Below are 16,449 nucleotides of genomic sequence, written 5' to 3' on the forward strand. Positions count from 1 at the left end.
TTTTCTTCAGAATAAATACCATTAAAAGGGGAAATAATTCTATCTGTAATGTACTTACTGTAAATGTTAATACAAATGAATCAAGTTGAAGCATTTCTTAGACTATGGGATTTAAAATATCCACATTATTTCGTGACAAAAAAGATAAATTCTTACAAAAAGAAAAACTAGTTGAAATCAGATGATAATCAAATGTGGAATGCCATTAAATTGGTATTATTTTAGGAAACCACAATTTTTTTTACATATCAAATGCTCAATGATTGCAAATGTTTATTTAATAGTTTTAGTTATGCCAAAGTATAAACGGAAAATTTCAGAAATGAAATCTGTGACGACGAGATCCGTTACTACATTTTGAAGTCTCATTACTCATTGACACATGACTGATCACATGTTGAGCAACATCATGGATGATCTTGATAAGCAGCGCTAAATGGACCATAAAGAGACTGTAAAAGTGTTAATGTGGAGGGTTGGACGAAATAATCACAAGCAGAACCACAATATTCACAGCATTGTGTTTCTTTATCCATAAACCTTTGTTTTAATAATATTATATATTTCTATCAAACTGTGTCCGTGTGGATGTCACTATACCACATTAATCCACTATCAGTATAGCAAAGTACTTATACTGTGGGTACTTATACCCTCACACCTGACGTTAACTTTAAAATATGCACATCTAGCCGTTTTTGTAATTCTGTAAAATAAAGTTGGTTTCCATGAAATTCATCATTCACCATTAAGTTTTTCAGCTTCAGTAATTTTATTTAAGAAGTGCCTGATAGTCGTGGCATCACATAGACTACAGATACTACAGCAACCAGCAGTTCACTGTCAAAGTAAAAAAAAAGGAACCAAAAAAAAAAAAGAACAAAATACAAAAATGGGAAAACAAAACCAACAGTGTAACAAACTAAATGTCTATTATTCTCAAATAATACAGTAACTGTCTGTGAGTTAACCTCTGTAGGTAAGATTACTACAGACATTTACAGCAAATGAAGTACAGGTTTCACTCAGTTTGTGAAGAAAAACGTCATAGTCATATATATCATAGTCCACAAATCAATCCAACAAAGCTTCATGTAGTTGGAAAACATCTGCACACAGTATCTCATCAGACACTGCAGTTACAACACTAGCAGTGTCACGTTTGTCAAAAGAACTTTGTAAACATAAAAAAAAATGCAAATCACAGTTAGTTGCCGACAGCAACAAATATTAAAAAAAATAAAAACACAAAACATGAGTAGAGCTGCCAAATGCAAGTTCTTGTGGTCAACACTCTAAGCCCTGAAACAAGTGATAAAATATATTTATGGTATGCCCACTTCAAAATGTGACTTCATATAATATAAGTCAGCGAAAAAGTTCATGTCACAATATTTTCAGGGATTCAGGGCAAGTTCATAACATTTCCTCTGAGAATGGACATGAAATACTCTATCAGGATACTGTCAAATCATTACATGATATCATGTAGATTTTGTCAAATTTTCTATAATTCATTAATAAGTGTTTAGGAGTTTTATTAAAAACAGGCAAGTCGGGCTAACAACAAAACCAGTCACAGTCTACATGTGGAACCTAACAACTTCGACAACTGATATTTACAACTATTCTCTATGAATAATATTACAAATATGCCTTCTCCCCCACAAATAATTTCACCTTTTTCCAAAGTAGTGTTCTTTGTATCATGAAGCCATTTTTGCTGTAACACGCACAGAAATGAAACTCTTCCGTCTGTTCTGTGTCCTGTGGTCTTCAGAGTGTGAGGCCAAAAATAAAAAGCCTCGCCCGCCGAGGGGTAGGTCAGGGTGAACTGCAGAGATCTATTTATTGTTTCCAAGGGTACAGCAGGTTTCACTGCCAACCCAACGGGGGGTGCAGGCCTGGCTGGAGGGGGAAGGGGTTTCCTGGACCTGGAGGATAGTTGGTGAAACTGTTGGGTTGAGGGGGAAAGCTCTCCAAAGCAGATGTAGGATGAGCCTGGAATTAGAAACACAAATGTTTCTTGTTGCAGTGAGGCTTTATCAAACTGTGTCATTCTAATAGTGTGACCAGAGAACATTTTGTGTGTCTAACTACCTGTAGCAAAGCAGACTGCATGGTTGGGTTGTGGAGGCCACCAAGGGCTGCAGGGGAGGCAGAGGGGGAGAAGCCTGGTACGCCGGGGAAAGACAGCAAGCCGGGGAAGCCACTACTTCCTGGAGGCTGAAGTCCACTGCTCAACCTGAAAGATGCACAACAACAGCCGTCAGAACGTGGAACGCTTAATGAGTATCGTTTTTGTTGCTCTTATACACACATTCACTTTCCCTCTTAACGAAGGAGCATGGTGACAAATCGATAGCATGCTTTTATCTGTCCATGTTATAATAACAGCTAGCATATCAGCTCATTAACTAACAAGTTCTATCTTGTTCTTTTTTTTTTTTTTTTTTTTAAATCTGTACAAAGCCTGCAGTATAACTGAGCAGTAGACCAGATACCACTGGAGACTCCAGGAAGTTAATCTTGCCAGAGAAACAATAAGCATTCCTACTTGAAATCTGTATGTATGGTATCAGCATACATTATAATTTACCAATATTTGTGTTTATATTTAATGAGAAAGCGAGTTGAAGCCATAGCACGTTGACTGAAAACTATTAGTATAAGTGTGGTGTATGGTTGGTATGTAATTTATCTTTTCTGGATATACGTTTTCTTTATCCACACTGAACTATACAATGCTGTTTACCAACTTGCCGGCTCATTCAACAGCTGTTACAATAAAGGGCCTCACCTGTCTCTTGAGTGTAGGAAATGTCAACACAGGTGAGGCTTGTGCTTGCGATACTTTGTCCATGACAAGACAACATAACTAACTTTGACTTGCAGCAATTACCCCGTAGAGATGGTAGGGCTTTCTTTGAGACAACATAAACCAAAGTTTATGGATGACATTTCATGGACTACAAGTGGACTTTGCACTTTGTAGGTGAAGTGTGTCGCTTATCACGTCAAACTCACAATGGAAAAAAAAGGAAATTGATCAACTTGATTTATGACACCCTTTTTTTCAGCCTCTTTACAAGCAAGTGGAAATCCTCATCACATGTTCTGTTTGACACAGTGTTAGTTCTGACCATTGTCTACTGTACTCTGGAATTACTAGAAATAGGGAGACAATAGGAGTATAGCTAACAGGATTGCTGTTCAAACTCTGTTGCTTTTATGGTCTTTTCATTTAAACTTTGCAAGGCATGTGTTGGAAACCAATATGAGATCAACCTTAGTGTCTTGATAGACTATGTCATAGTATGCATATATTGGTCAGTAAAAATGCAAAGTTAACATACCCAGGCTGGAAATTGGAGCTGAAGGCAGATGCAAAACCTGGTAAAACTGGCGATGATGATGGAACCCCAACTGCTGCTGCTGCCGCTGCTGCCTGCAGCGGTGCCACTGACGCCACTGAAGACGGAGTGGCCCCAGGTATTCCCATGAATGAAGGTAGCACAGGACTCCCAGCACCATGCCCCCCTGACACACCCAGTCCAGGGAAGGCAGTGGGGTTAGGCCCAGGCGTAAGGCCTGGGAATATAGAGGGGGCAGAGGTGAGGCCTAGACCAAAAGGAGAGGCTGCATTTGGGGTAGCACTGGGAGCCAAGCCTGGATACATGGACGTTGGTGGGTGGTTGGAAATGTTGGTAGTGGGAGGTAGTGTGGGCATGGATGTAGGGAGGGTGGAAGGAGGAATAGAGGAAAAAGGTGACAGGCCAGGATAATGAGAGGGTGCTGGGCTGGAAGACAGTGCTTGAAGGCCGGCGATAGCAACAGGACTAGGGAGAGAGACTTGAGGAGAACCTGATGGGTGTGATAGACCCAAGGAACGTGCCAGGGCAGCCTGTGCAGAACCTGGTGCCACCAGTGAGCTAACAGACGGCGTGCCAGAGCGAGAGGTTCCCTTAAAAGCAGAGGGCACGGGGCTGTTACTGCCACTGCTACTACCCCCAGCGTGTCTGTTCAGGGCTCCAGCCATGACAGCCTGAGCCTGTGCATGATGGGCAGGGGAGGGTTTGGGACTGGGACCTGGGGTGGAACAGCTCGGAATTACTGGAGTGGAAGATCCAGGAGTGAGACACGGTGGTCCAGAGGGGGTGTAACTTCGGATCACTGACCCAGACGGGTTACCTGTTTGTGGGTGAATGCCAGGAAACACAAGTCCTGACTGGTGGTCTGTGGACTGGGCGTAGACCTTCGACTGAGTAGCGCCCATGGAGTTCGTCTGAGACAGGGAGTCTGGGCCGCTGCGCGAGGTGGCGGGAGTGCCTGGTCGGGAAACGCCATGGAAGGGGGAAGAGAAGGGCCCGCTGCCAGGGACTGGAGTTCCACAAGGAGTGCCTGAGGGGGTGTGGGCTTTAATGACAGATGAGGGTGTAGGTGTAACATGCCCACTGGGGGTCTGTGGTCCTGCTTTGATTACAGACGGGGAGGGAGCAGGGGAAGGCGAGGGGGCATTGGGGTTGTGAGAGGGCACCATTCCGGGGAAAACTGGTGTGATGGGGGTTGTGGGAGGCGGCTGGGCAGGAGAAGCCTGGGGTGGGACAGGGGTAGAAGGTGTGGAGCCATGAGGAATGAGGAGGGGCCCGCTGTTGACTCCAGGTGTGGTGTTTTGCGGATTGCCTGGTTTGGTATAACCTGGAAATTAAAGGAAAAACATGGTTGGCAAACAGGTAATCTGAAATGAAGACTACTATAATCAGACATCATGTTGGAATTAACTAAGAAAATTAACTGCATATCAGCAAGACAAAAAGTTGTGTTCAGGTACTTATTTCTGTGTATTTCTCATCAGTAATGTGATTGTTTAAAACAGATTTTATAGCAGGACATAGGCGGAACAGGTTAAAGCCCACAAATGATTGTAAAAGAGCCAATTCACTCACATATAAAAATGAAGAGAAGAAACAGAGCGAGAAGGAATAGCCAAAGAGTATCCCTACGTGCAACTTATTACATGGAAATTCAAATAAATTTTCAAGATTAAAATATGTCTTCTTTCTTACCTTTGGGGAAATGATAACACAACTGATTTGGTTTGGTAACTTCAAATGAACTTTCGTCATGTCTTAAAACTTTCCCATCTGGACATCTGAGTTTGGACTTTTGTCAATTTAATAAAACCAAGAGTCTTTGTCCTTATATCCAGAAATCTCCCCAAAGGCCATAAAAGATGTATTTCAATTGTGAAAACTGATAAGACGCTGTGTTGAAAAAATAAGTTATCCGAAGCGATGCATGTTAAATGCCAGCACAAAGCATGACTCCAGAAAGAAAAAAGATTATTGACATTAGTTTGAAAGTATTCCTGTTCAAGCAACCCAAACTCCATCCTCACAAATCACCAAAAATATACTTCTACACCGACTGACCAGAAAACAGAAATATCTGCAAGATGTGCCGCAATGAACGACCCCAAATCGATTTCAGTGAGACCACTGTTATTGTTATTTGTGTGTTGACTCATTTCCATGGTAGATTTTTAGGTCGTCATCTGTGGCGGTGTTCTGCAACACTACATTATACTGAAAGACGTTCTGGTGTAATTTTCTATTTAGTCCAACACACTGAAACAATGCTTTCTAACCCAGCAAGACGCCCTCAAACATGACACCAAATTAAATCAACTTCTCTCCAACAAGTCTAAAATAAAGGTTAAATCGAGGGATTGTATTTTTCTGGTCACTCAGTGTACTTCAACAGAGGTAAAAAAAAAAAGAAAAAAAAAGTGCATTCTTCAATTGATAAATAAGACATTAAACTGGAGAAGCACAGGTAAGCAACATGCCGGCAAGTTAGGCAGCAAGCTTCAAGAAGTGTCTATTTGCTCTCACGCGCACACACTCGCATCCATCGAATCATACCTGCTACTTTGTGGGTGGAGTTGTAGGGGGGAGGGGGCACGCTGGCTGTTATAACCCCTCCCATAGAAACAAGGCCTGCGTTGTTGTACGCACCTGAGTAGCAGTTGCACATATTAACAGTGTCCACCACGCGTACATACGCACACATACAAAAGAATCACACACAACGCACCCCACTACTAACTGTACCTCAACCAGTCCCAGATGCCAACAGTAAAATACACCTGGCTATGGCTATGTGCATCCCTCAAAGCAGCATTATTGACTCCTCAGTAGTCTTGCAGCTCGATAAGTAACTTTTTTTAAATCACTGACAGATTGTATTGAATATTGCACAGGGCAAGTAAAGAGAAGAAGAGGTGTGTTTAACTGCTCTTACTTGGTGCGATGGTGGCATGGGGTCGGCACGGCGGTATAGGGTAAGGAACAGGCCGATGAGGGTTGTAGGACGACGGAAACTAAAAACATAAAAACAAAACGATTAACTGAATTGCTCACTTCTGTCAAACTAGAATCTGTAAGTCAAACACCAAAAATGGATTAAAGGCAACTTACACACTGATTAGAACACAAGGTGAGAACCAAGAAGACAATTTTAAAAAAAGAAATAAATCACTGTTTTGTCAGTCAAGCTGTGGAGCATTTTAACGGAGCAGATGGTGCAGCAGGTTTTTCTTTTTTATTTTTTTAGAATCTTTCATAATCTCATCAGTCACCAGAACATTATATTGAAATAGCTAGAGTGCAGAGTGCGTGTGTTCTTACTCATATATCTGTTCTGTTTGCATTTCTATTGTTCGGCTACGGCCAGGCCACTGAGCACCCTCACCAATCATTAGCTTACATAACCTTGCATGACAGCTTCATCATGTGTAAGTAATGTAATTAGTCATGTGAGGCCTTATAACTCTGTCATTAGTATTCTCTGCGGCATCCTGGCTCTGTTACATTATCCTAGTCTGTGATTCTAGAGCTTACAGGTTTGAATGGTCCTATAATCCGGGAAGCGATTCCTTTCCCCTCCATGCTGTTTGAGGTGTCGTCTTTCTTCTCGCCTTCTTTTTTAATGGGAGGGATACCCTGTAATCAAAAATGGTTTGGGTTACTGTGTGTAGAAAAACATTACTCTATGAAACTTTTTCAACAGTTTATTCTACTAAAGTTACATGACAAAAAAAAACTAATTCCAAATCATCTATTTATGAGCAAATCAATTATTTTGTATTATTTTGTAATTCTTGTTTAATTAGTTTAATTTTTATTTAAGCTAATTAGCTAGTATCTGTTCACAAACTTCCGACAAAGGTGAAAATCTTTTAGCTCAAGACTCTTTTCTACTTTCAGGAATGCTCGGCATAGTTCTGCACATACTTACAGGGAATGTGCCAGTGACCAAGCTGGGTCTGCCTTTAGGGTATGGATTTCCTGGTATCATTCCACAGGAGGAGATCATGGCTACAGGAGCTTTGCAGCCAACCTTACACACCTAAGAAGACACAAAGATGATTGTATGTATAAGCAATAAACTATTAAAAATTAAAGGAACAAGGGTAAAGCATTTACACACGTACCCTGTTAGTTTGGATGTTTGACTTCAGTTTGTATCGTTACATTTTTAACCGCATTATTGCTTGCCTTGTCAATCCCGTACGTTTGTCTTTTAGGACTTTGTGAGAAGGACCTCACAAACTCTTTTAACACCTAGAAATGAGATTAACAAATAGACTAACCTGCCTAGAGCACAGACGCCACCAAGAAGATGAATTTTTAAAGGTGCACCAACCTGTTCCAGTATCCTACGAGCACGCTTCTTCTCAGACAAGTGTATGCGAAACAGATCCTCCACAGGGCGATAATTCTGAGCATCTGAAATGTTTCTGTATGCAAACAGAGACATTCAATGATTAGTCGGTTAGGAGATATTACACTACAAAATTTGACCGACAGTGTTGCAAAAACAGTTCAGGCTTCTTTCAAAATTACTCACAAAGCTATCAGTTCCAGGACAATCAGTCTGTCCTTTGAGAAGGTGAAGCAATTCAGGATATTCGCGACTTTGGTTGTAGGGATTGCAACCATTTTCTAAGGGCAACAGATGGAGAAACATATTTCAGTAACACTTTAAAACATAACAGTTATGGATCCAAAATTACTAAAACCAACTGTTACTCACGTGCTGCAGAGCTTTGACTGCTTTGATCTGAGGTTCTGCCCATGAGAAGTACTTGAGTATTTCCATCACCTGCAGATGTTTAGGACATTGTTACAGCTTACAATAACACTACAGCTACAGCGTTTGAGTACGGGAGTGGCGAAGAAGAACCATGAACATTTTGACAACATCCTCTATTAATAAAAGACACTGTGTAACACGAGCTGTCCTCTTTTAGTTGCAATCACACCTTTATCTTGTGAAAAAATATAGCTGCACACAACAAATCTAACAAAGTTTCATAATTAGAGTTGATTTAATATGTATAATAAACTATAATTGACACATAGTTCAATTTACTTAAGAATTACATTTGAAAATATACCCATATACAGAGCTGGTTGTAAAGGTAAAGGTCCAATATTGTGCTCCCCCGTCAGCAAATCAATGATCGTCTCACAATTTTTCAGGGCATAATGCTGCAAAAACTGTTATTTTTTAATAACTTTGGTTCTGCATAGGCCCATGCCCTCTTCAGGAAGACAACTCTCTCTATATACGTAAATGAGGAAAGCTTTATTGGGAATTCTGCCTTATTAAAGTTCAGTCTATGTGAGCACAGAGCACAGAAGGGAAGTAAACAGATGTAAAAGACTGGCATGGCTGTGTTTTGGTTGCACTCAAGCAACATTAAAACACACTAACCTACACTCAGGACTGCATACTTACAATCAAAGCTCAACGTAACGTTAGTCACATTAGCCGTACAATATGCTAACACCACCACACTAACGAATGTTGTTGCTGTGACATTGCCATCAATAGTAAAAGTAATCCACTGGGTACTTCATTCCCTCAGGTGCTGGGAGTGCTTAAGATTCTTGTGTTCACTCTTGCAGTCCACAGCATAAAGTTTGGTGTGCTTTATTCATGACAGAGACACTGAATTGTTAGAAGCAGCTCTAAAAGGCAAACAAACAAACATGATGGACTGCTGATCCTGGATGGCTCACCACCGGGCAAGGACCCACTTATAGAACGTTTGAGAAAATGACGATTGGTTTCTTAGTTGATGTACAGCAGTTCAGTCAAATTCACACGAGCTCGTAACATCTTAACAGCATTTATTTTATACCTTCAATTTGATCATCACAGAAAACAATAAAAATGGATTTTCACCACATGGTAGTTTTTTTTTTTTGTTTTTTTTTATGCAATTATACTTTTTTTTGCATATGCATGTTAAATCATCATGACTAACACAAAGTTCAATTTACTTTAGCATTTGAATTTAAAGTCTATCCAGCACTGTTAATAAGTGGCCCAACATGAGGCAAGAATTTTTCGATTTTTTTTTTTTTTTCATGTCACTTAAGAGCTTTGTCACATAAGTTAAGAGCAAACATTGCAGTGCTGCTGTTGGGGCACTTACCTGCTCACTGGAGAAATACCCATGCACCTGCTCAATGGCTCTGATCCGCTGATCGGTCAGGACGCACTAAAACACAGAGCAAAGAGTCACCGAGGCTTGAAGCTGAAACGATTTCCAATATTAAGTCGGACAGAAATTGTCCTACAAGACGACGCTTACCTTTCTTATCTCGTCCAGGACAATGTCAAATGATTTCTTATCCATGTTTGCTAACTTAAACAAACGCTTTGACAATGAGCAGTTGCTATACCACGCTATTGGTAAATACACAGTTTATATTACAACAAATGAGGTCAAGTAAGATAAAATGTATCCGGGTGACTTTACATCTAAATAATCTACTGACCCCTAGTTACCGATTTAAATTCATAATTCTGCGAAAGCACGTTTGTTTAAAGCAATAATTATTCGCAATAAGTTATTTAAAAACCGCATGGTGATTCGAGTCGTTGCACACGATGTAACTTTTCCGCCCGTGAACAATGACTTCCAAACAAGAGAAGCTGTCTGCAGAGCAGAACCTGTCTGCACCAGATTTATCCGCAGCTAACAACAAGCTAGCTAGCAGGAGCTACCTCAATTCCGAGCACAGCACAACAAAAACACACTAGAAAAGACGAAACCGATATTTGCACATCTGTTCATCCGAGCTTAATTTAAATCCCTTGCTGGCGATATTACAATAGGGACTTAAACATATACAAATTAATGAAAATCTCAACATAACGCGCTAGGAAAGACACTAGCGTCTGACAGCTGGCGCTAGGAACGTCACTCCGAGAGGACCCCTCCGAGACAGCCGGTCAGAAAACAAATCGTGTACCAAGAACTGTAAAAATAGCAAAGTCACAGATAACTCAATTTATATATATCAATAAAATAATATATTTTAACCATAATAATAATAAATTCAATTGAATTAAGCATTTATTGTATTTTATGTTCAGTTTTAGTATTTCTTTACAGGCAGTGTCAGGCCAATCCTGAACAGCTTGCAGGAAGTAAACATAACATGAATCTGAGCAGAGGAGTAGGAGAGGAAAAGGGAGAAATCTAAACTGCTTTTGCATTCAGACAAAAATGGATCGATTTACGTGGACAAATTCGCACTTAGAATTAAATGAAACTTATGTGATCGAGCAGGGAGGTGTCAGACTGTACGACGGCGACGAAAAGGTGCGTTTTCTGATCGCCACATCTATGGCCTGGTACAACAACGCGGCAGCTAAAACTTATTTGAAACAATGTTCTTTGTGTATCACTGTAGTTTCAGGTGGTTAGATGTGTAGTTTAAGGTGACTAGACCTCTTAAAGTGAAACGGGATGTGAAGATTGCAAATAATAAAGTCTTTTTTGTCGTACCAGGCTAAGCTGAATGTCGGAACTGCCTTTTTGACCACCCATCGGTTGATCTGGAGTGATATCAAATACGAGGTAAGACCAGTGAGAGCTGCTGTTGTTGCTCACAGGCTTTTTGCATTTTGTGTGATGACTTCTGTATTTCCTTTGCCATGTATAGGATTCCTGCCTGTCCATCCCCCTGTCACAGATCATCTTCTTTGAGGAGGAGGCAGCACGAATAGGAAAGAGGTAAGCATCACTAAAAACAAGATAAAACCTTGGGTTTTAGTATGACATTGCACACATATATATATGTAATATAGATAATATGACAAGTGTATAGCATATATATGACATTTAAAAAACATTTTTGAGTAACTGGGGTTAAGTTTGCTCACTTCTCATTACAGCTGAACAATATTAGAAAAAAACTGACATTGTGATATTTTCTTTTCTTTGATTTGCAATGGGGCTGCAAGGTGGCTTGGTAATGTATAGATCACTGACCTTCCTTTAGCACCATAATTCGGTCAATATTGGTGGTTTTGAGTGTCTCAAATGCCACTGGAGGGATTTTTATGGAATATCCATACAGACAATCACTTGGGGGCTGCAAGGTGGCTCAGTGGCACCATTGCCTCCCAACAAGAGGTCGCCGATTCGCGTCCTGGTGAGGACACCCGGGATCTTTCTGCGTGCAGCGTGGGTTCTCTCCGGGTTCTCCGGCTTCCTCCCACAAGTCCAAAAACATGTTGAGGTTAATTGGTGATTCTAAATTGTCCGTAGGTGTGAATGTGAGTGTGCTTGGTTGTCTGTCTCTAGGTGTAGCCCTGCGATAGACTGGTGACCTGTCCAGAGTGTCCCCTGCCTTCGCCCTAAGTCAGCTGGGATGAGCTGATTGAAATGCCCAAATAAATTACATACATTTCCTTGTGTAGTGGCAACAATTCCAAATACACCACCGACACAGTACCTCTTTATGGCTGACGTCATGCCTTCTGTAGTTCAAATATTTCCATACAATTGACATTGTGACTCTTTTTACAACCAAATCTTTCTTTCCAGTGTTTGTTTACTTTTCCTTGCTCATTTTTTTCTGTGCATATGTGGAGCCTGCATCCCAACAAACTTGGTTTTTTGTAAATAATGTAGAAAAAAGTCAGTGTATCTAAGAACAAATTGAGTAAATTATTTTCTATTTGACAGACTTTTCTTGTGGATTAGCCACATAAAATGAGAGTCTTGTGAGTTTTCTTTTTGTATCAAGCAGCAAAAAAAGTAGCATTATGTATTTGAGTTCATTTGCTTTACTCCATGTTGCATTTCCTGTGATGTTATTGTTGCACATGCACACATCCATATATTGTGCAGCCCTACTTGTCATGGAGATGTTTTAGTTGTCAATTATGCAAAGCGTGTAACTTTGGAAGAGGAATCTATTATCCTGTAGACTGTAAGATGTGCTTAAAATCTCTGATGACTACAACAATGAAAAGCAGAAAACTGTATCTCTCAGTGATTGCTGTCTCCTATTTCTTAGTGCAAAAATAGTCATCCACCTGCATCCAGCACCTGCCAACAAGGAACCGGGTCCCTACAAAAAGAGCAAGTTCTCCTACATAAAGCTGTCTTTTAAAGAACATGGGCAGATTGAGGTAGTCTTTTTGTACTAACTTTGATCTTTAATGCTTCATTCCTGACTATTTGGTACTGACTTGGTGTCATATGCTTGCAGTTTTACAGGAGGCTTACAGAGGAGATGACTCTGAAAAGGTGGGAGAATACACCGGTTTCACAATCCATCCCCCCACCAGTAGCTGGATCTCGGGTGAGGAACTGAGCAAACATACTTCCTCATTTTATTGTAATCTCTTCATTTCCTTTGTCTTATATTTATGGAGACTTTTATACTGAGATGGCAGAACTCTGACATTCAGCTAATAAACTAAATGTAAGATTTGCTCTCAGTTTAAACTATGTTCCACAGGATGGCAGTGTTGCCACTTTATTTTGGGGCTTTTCTGTTAAGTTATGAAAAAAAGTTTTACCTCTGACTATTTTTTCTAGGATTTTTCCTAAAAAGATTCAGTATCCATATGCATTAAATCAGGTTTAGTTTGCCACAGAAGCAGCACTCTGCTTTGCAGAGTCTGTAAAATTAGGCCTTCGTGTGGACAGAGACTTCACCTTTATTAGATCATGTGTCTTCAAATTAAATTATGTTAATCCTATTTTTTTTAAAACACTATAAAATAATAATCACCAAAATTCACTTATGTGCCATAACAGCAACTGAACACCACTGCTTCCCTCCTTGCTGTTTCTTTATTCCTTGTTCTTTGAGGCTTGTTCCCAACTTTTGTTGTAGGCTGTGTTTTACTATGTGTGTTTTTTTTCTCCCTTTGTGGTCATCTAGGGAGGACATACACGTGCAGTGGGGATTGTTGGTATTGAAAGGAAGATAGAGGAGAAGAGGAAAGAAATGGATAAGAACATTTCTGAGGTACAGTAAGACAAAAAAAAAATCAGCGCCTTGTCGAAGTTTTGTGTTCAGCCAAAACCATTTGGACTAAAATGACCGTGGATATACTGGAAGTACGGTGTGGTTCGGTTAAAGAAATTTCTATGAATTTTTAGAACAGTTTTTTTGTTTTTTTTTCGGCTATGAATCTTGTCACCATCGGAATTTATTGTAACTCACATGAATTCAAGCTGACCACGACCACAACTATGTGTTTGTACGACCTCCATTTGCACATTCTGTATGTTTGTCTTGAATATGCATTCATTTAAATGAAAATGACATTTTAGCTTCACAAAACTTACGACATAAAAAACAAATGAGGGTTTAAAGTGAGAGAGAATGTTTGATTTTAACATCTGACAGAGAAAGGGTGGGGGGGATGCTGTGGAATGATATTTAAATTGTATCTGTAACCATGAGGTTTTGTGGTTTACTTAATTGTGAACATTTTTGAGCACCATTACCCATTTAGCCTCTGTTTTTTTTATTCAGGCCTTTGAGGACCTCAGTAAACTGATGGTGAAGGTAAACAATGCTTTATTGACCTTTTTTTTAGGTTGTATTTCATCTGTCGACACTTGTTTAAACATCCTGACTATGAATGTCTCACCTGTGGTAAGCTTGTTCACTGCAGTGAGATTTGATGAATGGTTCTGTCACTAACAGGCCAAAGAGATGGTGGAGCTGTCCAGATCTATAGCCAACAAGATCAAAGACAAGCAGGGGGACATAACAGAAGATGAGGTGAGAAGTTTCAAAGCATAGGAACAGAAGGGAAATTACAACACATGCACTTTTAATCTAAAATGCTTGTAGGTAATAATCTCAGATGTCAGTGAATAATCAGATGATCCAAACAACTTTTCTCATCTAAGGCCTGATGTGCAAATATAACATAATAATGTTACTGCATGATGATTTTTTGTAGTTTTCTTTTTTATTAACAGTTATGTTCTCTTTTGTAGACAATACGGTTTAAGTCCTACCTTCTGAGCATGGGTATTGCTAACCCGGTTACCAGGGAAACACATGGATCAGGTACACATTATCACCTACAGCTTGCTAAGCAACTGGGAGACATGCTGCAGGCCCCACTAGAGGTTGGTGGGAGTTGTACATTTTCTATCTTCATAAGCTCAGTCATAAAGTATTTCGATTCGTCCTCACTTACTCCCTCGTCCGTTTTAATCCCTTACTCTCTTTCGATCACTCCCTTCTCCCTCAGGAGCGCGGCGGTATGATGGCTCTCACGGAGGTGTACTGTCTCGTCAACCGCGCCAGAGGGATGGAGGTGATGCTCACACCAGTGCACGCGCAAAACATGCGTTCAGCAATCTGTACGCTCACACATTTTTATTTTTTCCACAGCTTTTATCTCCAGAAGATTTGGTAAACGCCTGCAAAGTGTTTGAGTCACTGAAGCTGCCGTTGAGGTGAGCGTGAGTCGTGTTTGACGTTGTATTGTGTTGTTTAAATTATCATTCGTTTGAGTTTAGACCAGACTGCGTGTTTATTAAAGGAGTATAGGGCTGGGTCGGTGCCTCATTCACAGAGGCCAGGCTCTTCCTGCCTGCCTTCCTGTTGTTGGAAGGGCTGCTCGGGCCTCCGCAGCTGTCATTTCCTGTCACTTCCCAGCATTTCAAAAGAAACACTGGCCTGTTTCCCTGTTTGCTCACAAACTGGTTGCTGGTCTTTAGCGATCTCTCCGTGTTAGCTGAATAAAACACACTCACACATATATATACTCTCTATCTTTCACGTGTCTTTTCCTTTGTGCAGACTGCGTGTGTTTGATAGTGGTGTGATGGTGGTCCAGCTGCAGTCTCACAGCGAAGAGGAAATGATAGCCTCAGCACTGGACAATGTAAGCTTCAACTGCTGCAGACATCATAGTGGCTGTGACGTGACCATGCCCCACATTGACCAAACACTATGTTCCACTGTTCTGCATCCTTGTTCATACAGGTGTCCGACAAAGGTTCCCTGACAGCAGAGGAGTTTGCAAAACTCTTGGGTCTTTCTGTTCTTTTGTCCAAAGAGCGGTGAGTTATCTCATAAATTCAGATAAATAATCAAACACTAAAATGAAGAGTATTCACAACACAAAAGACTCATCATGTCAATCTGTTTTCCCTCAAAATATTGTGGAACAATGAGAAAAATGTCTTTGTTTCTCATTATATAGTTCTTCACCGTGCATATTTTTCCTTCTTCCTCAATTCTTTCTTTCTCGTTCCCTTCACATTTCCAGATTGTTGCTTGCTGAGAAGATGGGCCACCTGTGTAGAGACGACTCAGTCGAGGGTTTGAGATTCTACCCGAACCTGTTCTGACCTCTTTTCCGTGATTATCGTTCAATAAAACTGTGCAGCGGCTGTTTCTGCTGATAGACGGATGCATTAAAACAATCATCTGACCTCTACACGTGCAGCAGGGTGTTTATACCGCTATACTTGCCGTCGTGTTCTTACCCAGTATCAACTTGTGTTTGGTTGGACGTTTGAATGGTTCTGATGCACTGTAAATCTATGTAAAACTTTTTTTTTTAAATCTCGAGCTACAAGTTGACCAGACACTGTCTTCAAAATCAGTCGAGTGGATCAGTTTCCAGAAATAGTTTGACAAACGGCAAAAATTGCGTATAAAGCGAAGGGGATTTAGATTTACTCTGCTCGGTAGAGTGACTGTAATGCGTGTTAGTAATAAATGGGTTTGGGATTGTGTTCTATGCTCATTCTTCCACGATCTTGGGTCACCTTTTTACAAGTGTTCTGTTATGAAAAGCTAGCCATTTTCAAAGAAAAATATGCATATATATATTAAAAATAAATGTTTAACTAAAGCTCGCTCTGGTGTCTTAACTTGTGAAGAATGCAAGAACAAGTCAGATGTCCAGATTTCAAAGAATGGAGACACCCTTCTTGACCTTTCCTCTTCTGTGGGTCTTTTGATCTTGTCCATCAGAATTGATTGTTATCTCCTTTAGGGCTAAATGAAATGGGGAAACTACCTCACTGCAAATTTTCTGAGAATTTGATTTGCAGTATAATTTTTAAAGTCATGCTTCAGTATTCAC

General features: G+C 40.3%; 2 protein-coding genes across 3 annotated transcripts; one reads left to right on the top strand and one right to left on the bottom strand.

Annotated features, from left to right (window-relative positions):
- Positions 1-748: 748 nt before the first annotated feature.
- Positions 749-10,285, bottom strand: proser1 (proline and serine rich 1). 2 transcript variants are annotated; one of them, XM_008277854.1, is made up of 12 exons: positions 9,668-10,285; positions 9,509-9,574; positions 8,098-8,166; positions 7,912-8,006; positions 7,708-7,801; positions 7,300-7,410; positions 6,903-7,004; positions 6,304-6,382; positions 5,925-6,017; positions 3,357-4,698; positions 2,101-2,245; positions 749-2,001 (listed from the first exon to the last, which is right to left on the bottom strand). In XM_008277854.1, the coding sequence occupies exons 1-12, from the start codon at positions 9,710-9,712 to the stop codon at positions 1,876-1,878; spliced, it is 2,367 nt and encodes a 788-aa protein (XP_008276076.1). In that variant the 5' UTR covers positions 9,713-10,285; the 3' UTR covers positions 749-1,875. The 2 variants fall into 2 exon arrangements, with proteins under 2 accessions (XP_008276076.1, XP_008276077.1); XM_008277855.1 differs by lacking the exon at positions 5,925-6,017.
- Positions 10,286-10,507: 222 nt separating this feature from the next.
- On the top strand, positions 10,508-16,215 carry vps36 (vacuolar protein sorting 36 homolog). The gene is made up of 14 exons (XM_008277852.1): positions 10,508-10,684; positions 10,874-10,942; positions 11,028-11,098; positions 12,390-12,504; positions 12,585-12,677; positions 13,266-13,352; positions 13,866-13,898; positions 14,040-14,117; positions 14,339-14,473; positions 14,599-14,664; positions 14,742-14,806; positions 15,153-15,237; positions 15,339-15,415; positions 15,625-16,215. The coding sequence occupies exons 1-14, from the start codon at positions 10,589-10,591 to the stop codon at positions 15,704-15,706; spliced, it is 1,152 nt and encodes a 383-aa protein (XP_008276074.1). The 5' UTR covers positions 10,508-10,588; the 3' UTR covers positions 15,707-16,215.
- Positions 16,216-16,449: the final 234 nt, after the last annotated feature.

This window comes from Stegastes partitus, unplaced genomic scaffold (assembly GCF_000690725.1).
Source record: "Stegastes partitus isolate 25-593 unplaced genomic scaffold, Stegastes_partitus-1.0.2 Scaffold109, whole genome shotgun sequence".
Lineage (NCBI taxonomy): Eukaryota > Metazoa > Chordata > Actinopteri > Pomacentridae > Stegastes > Stegastes partitus.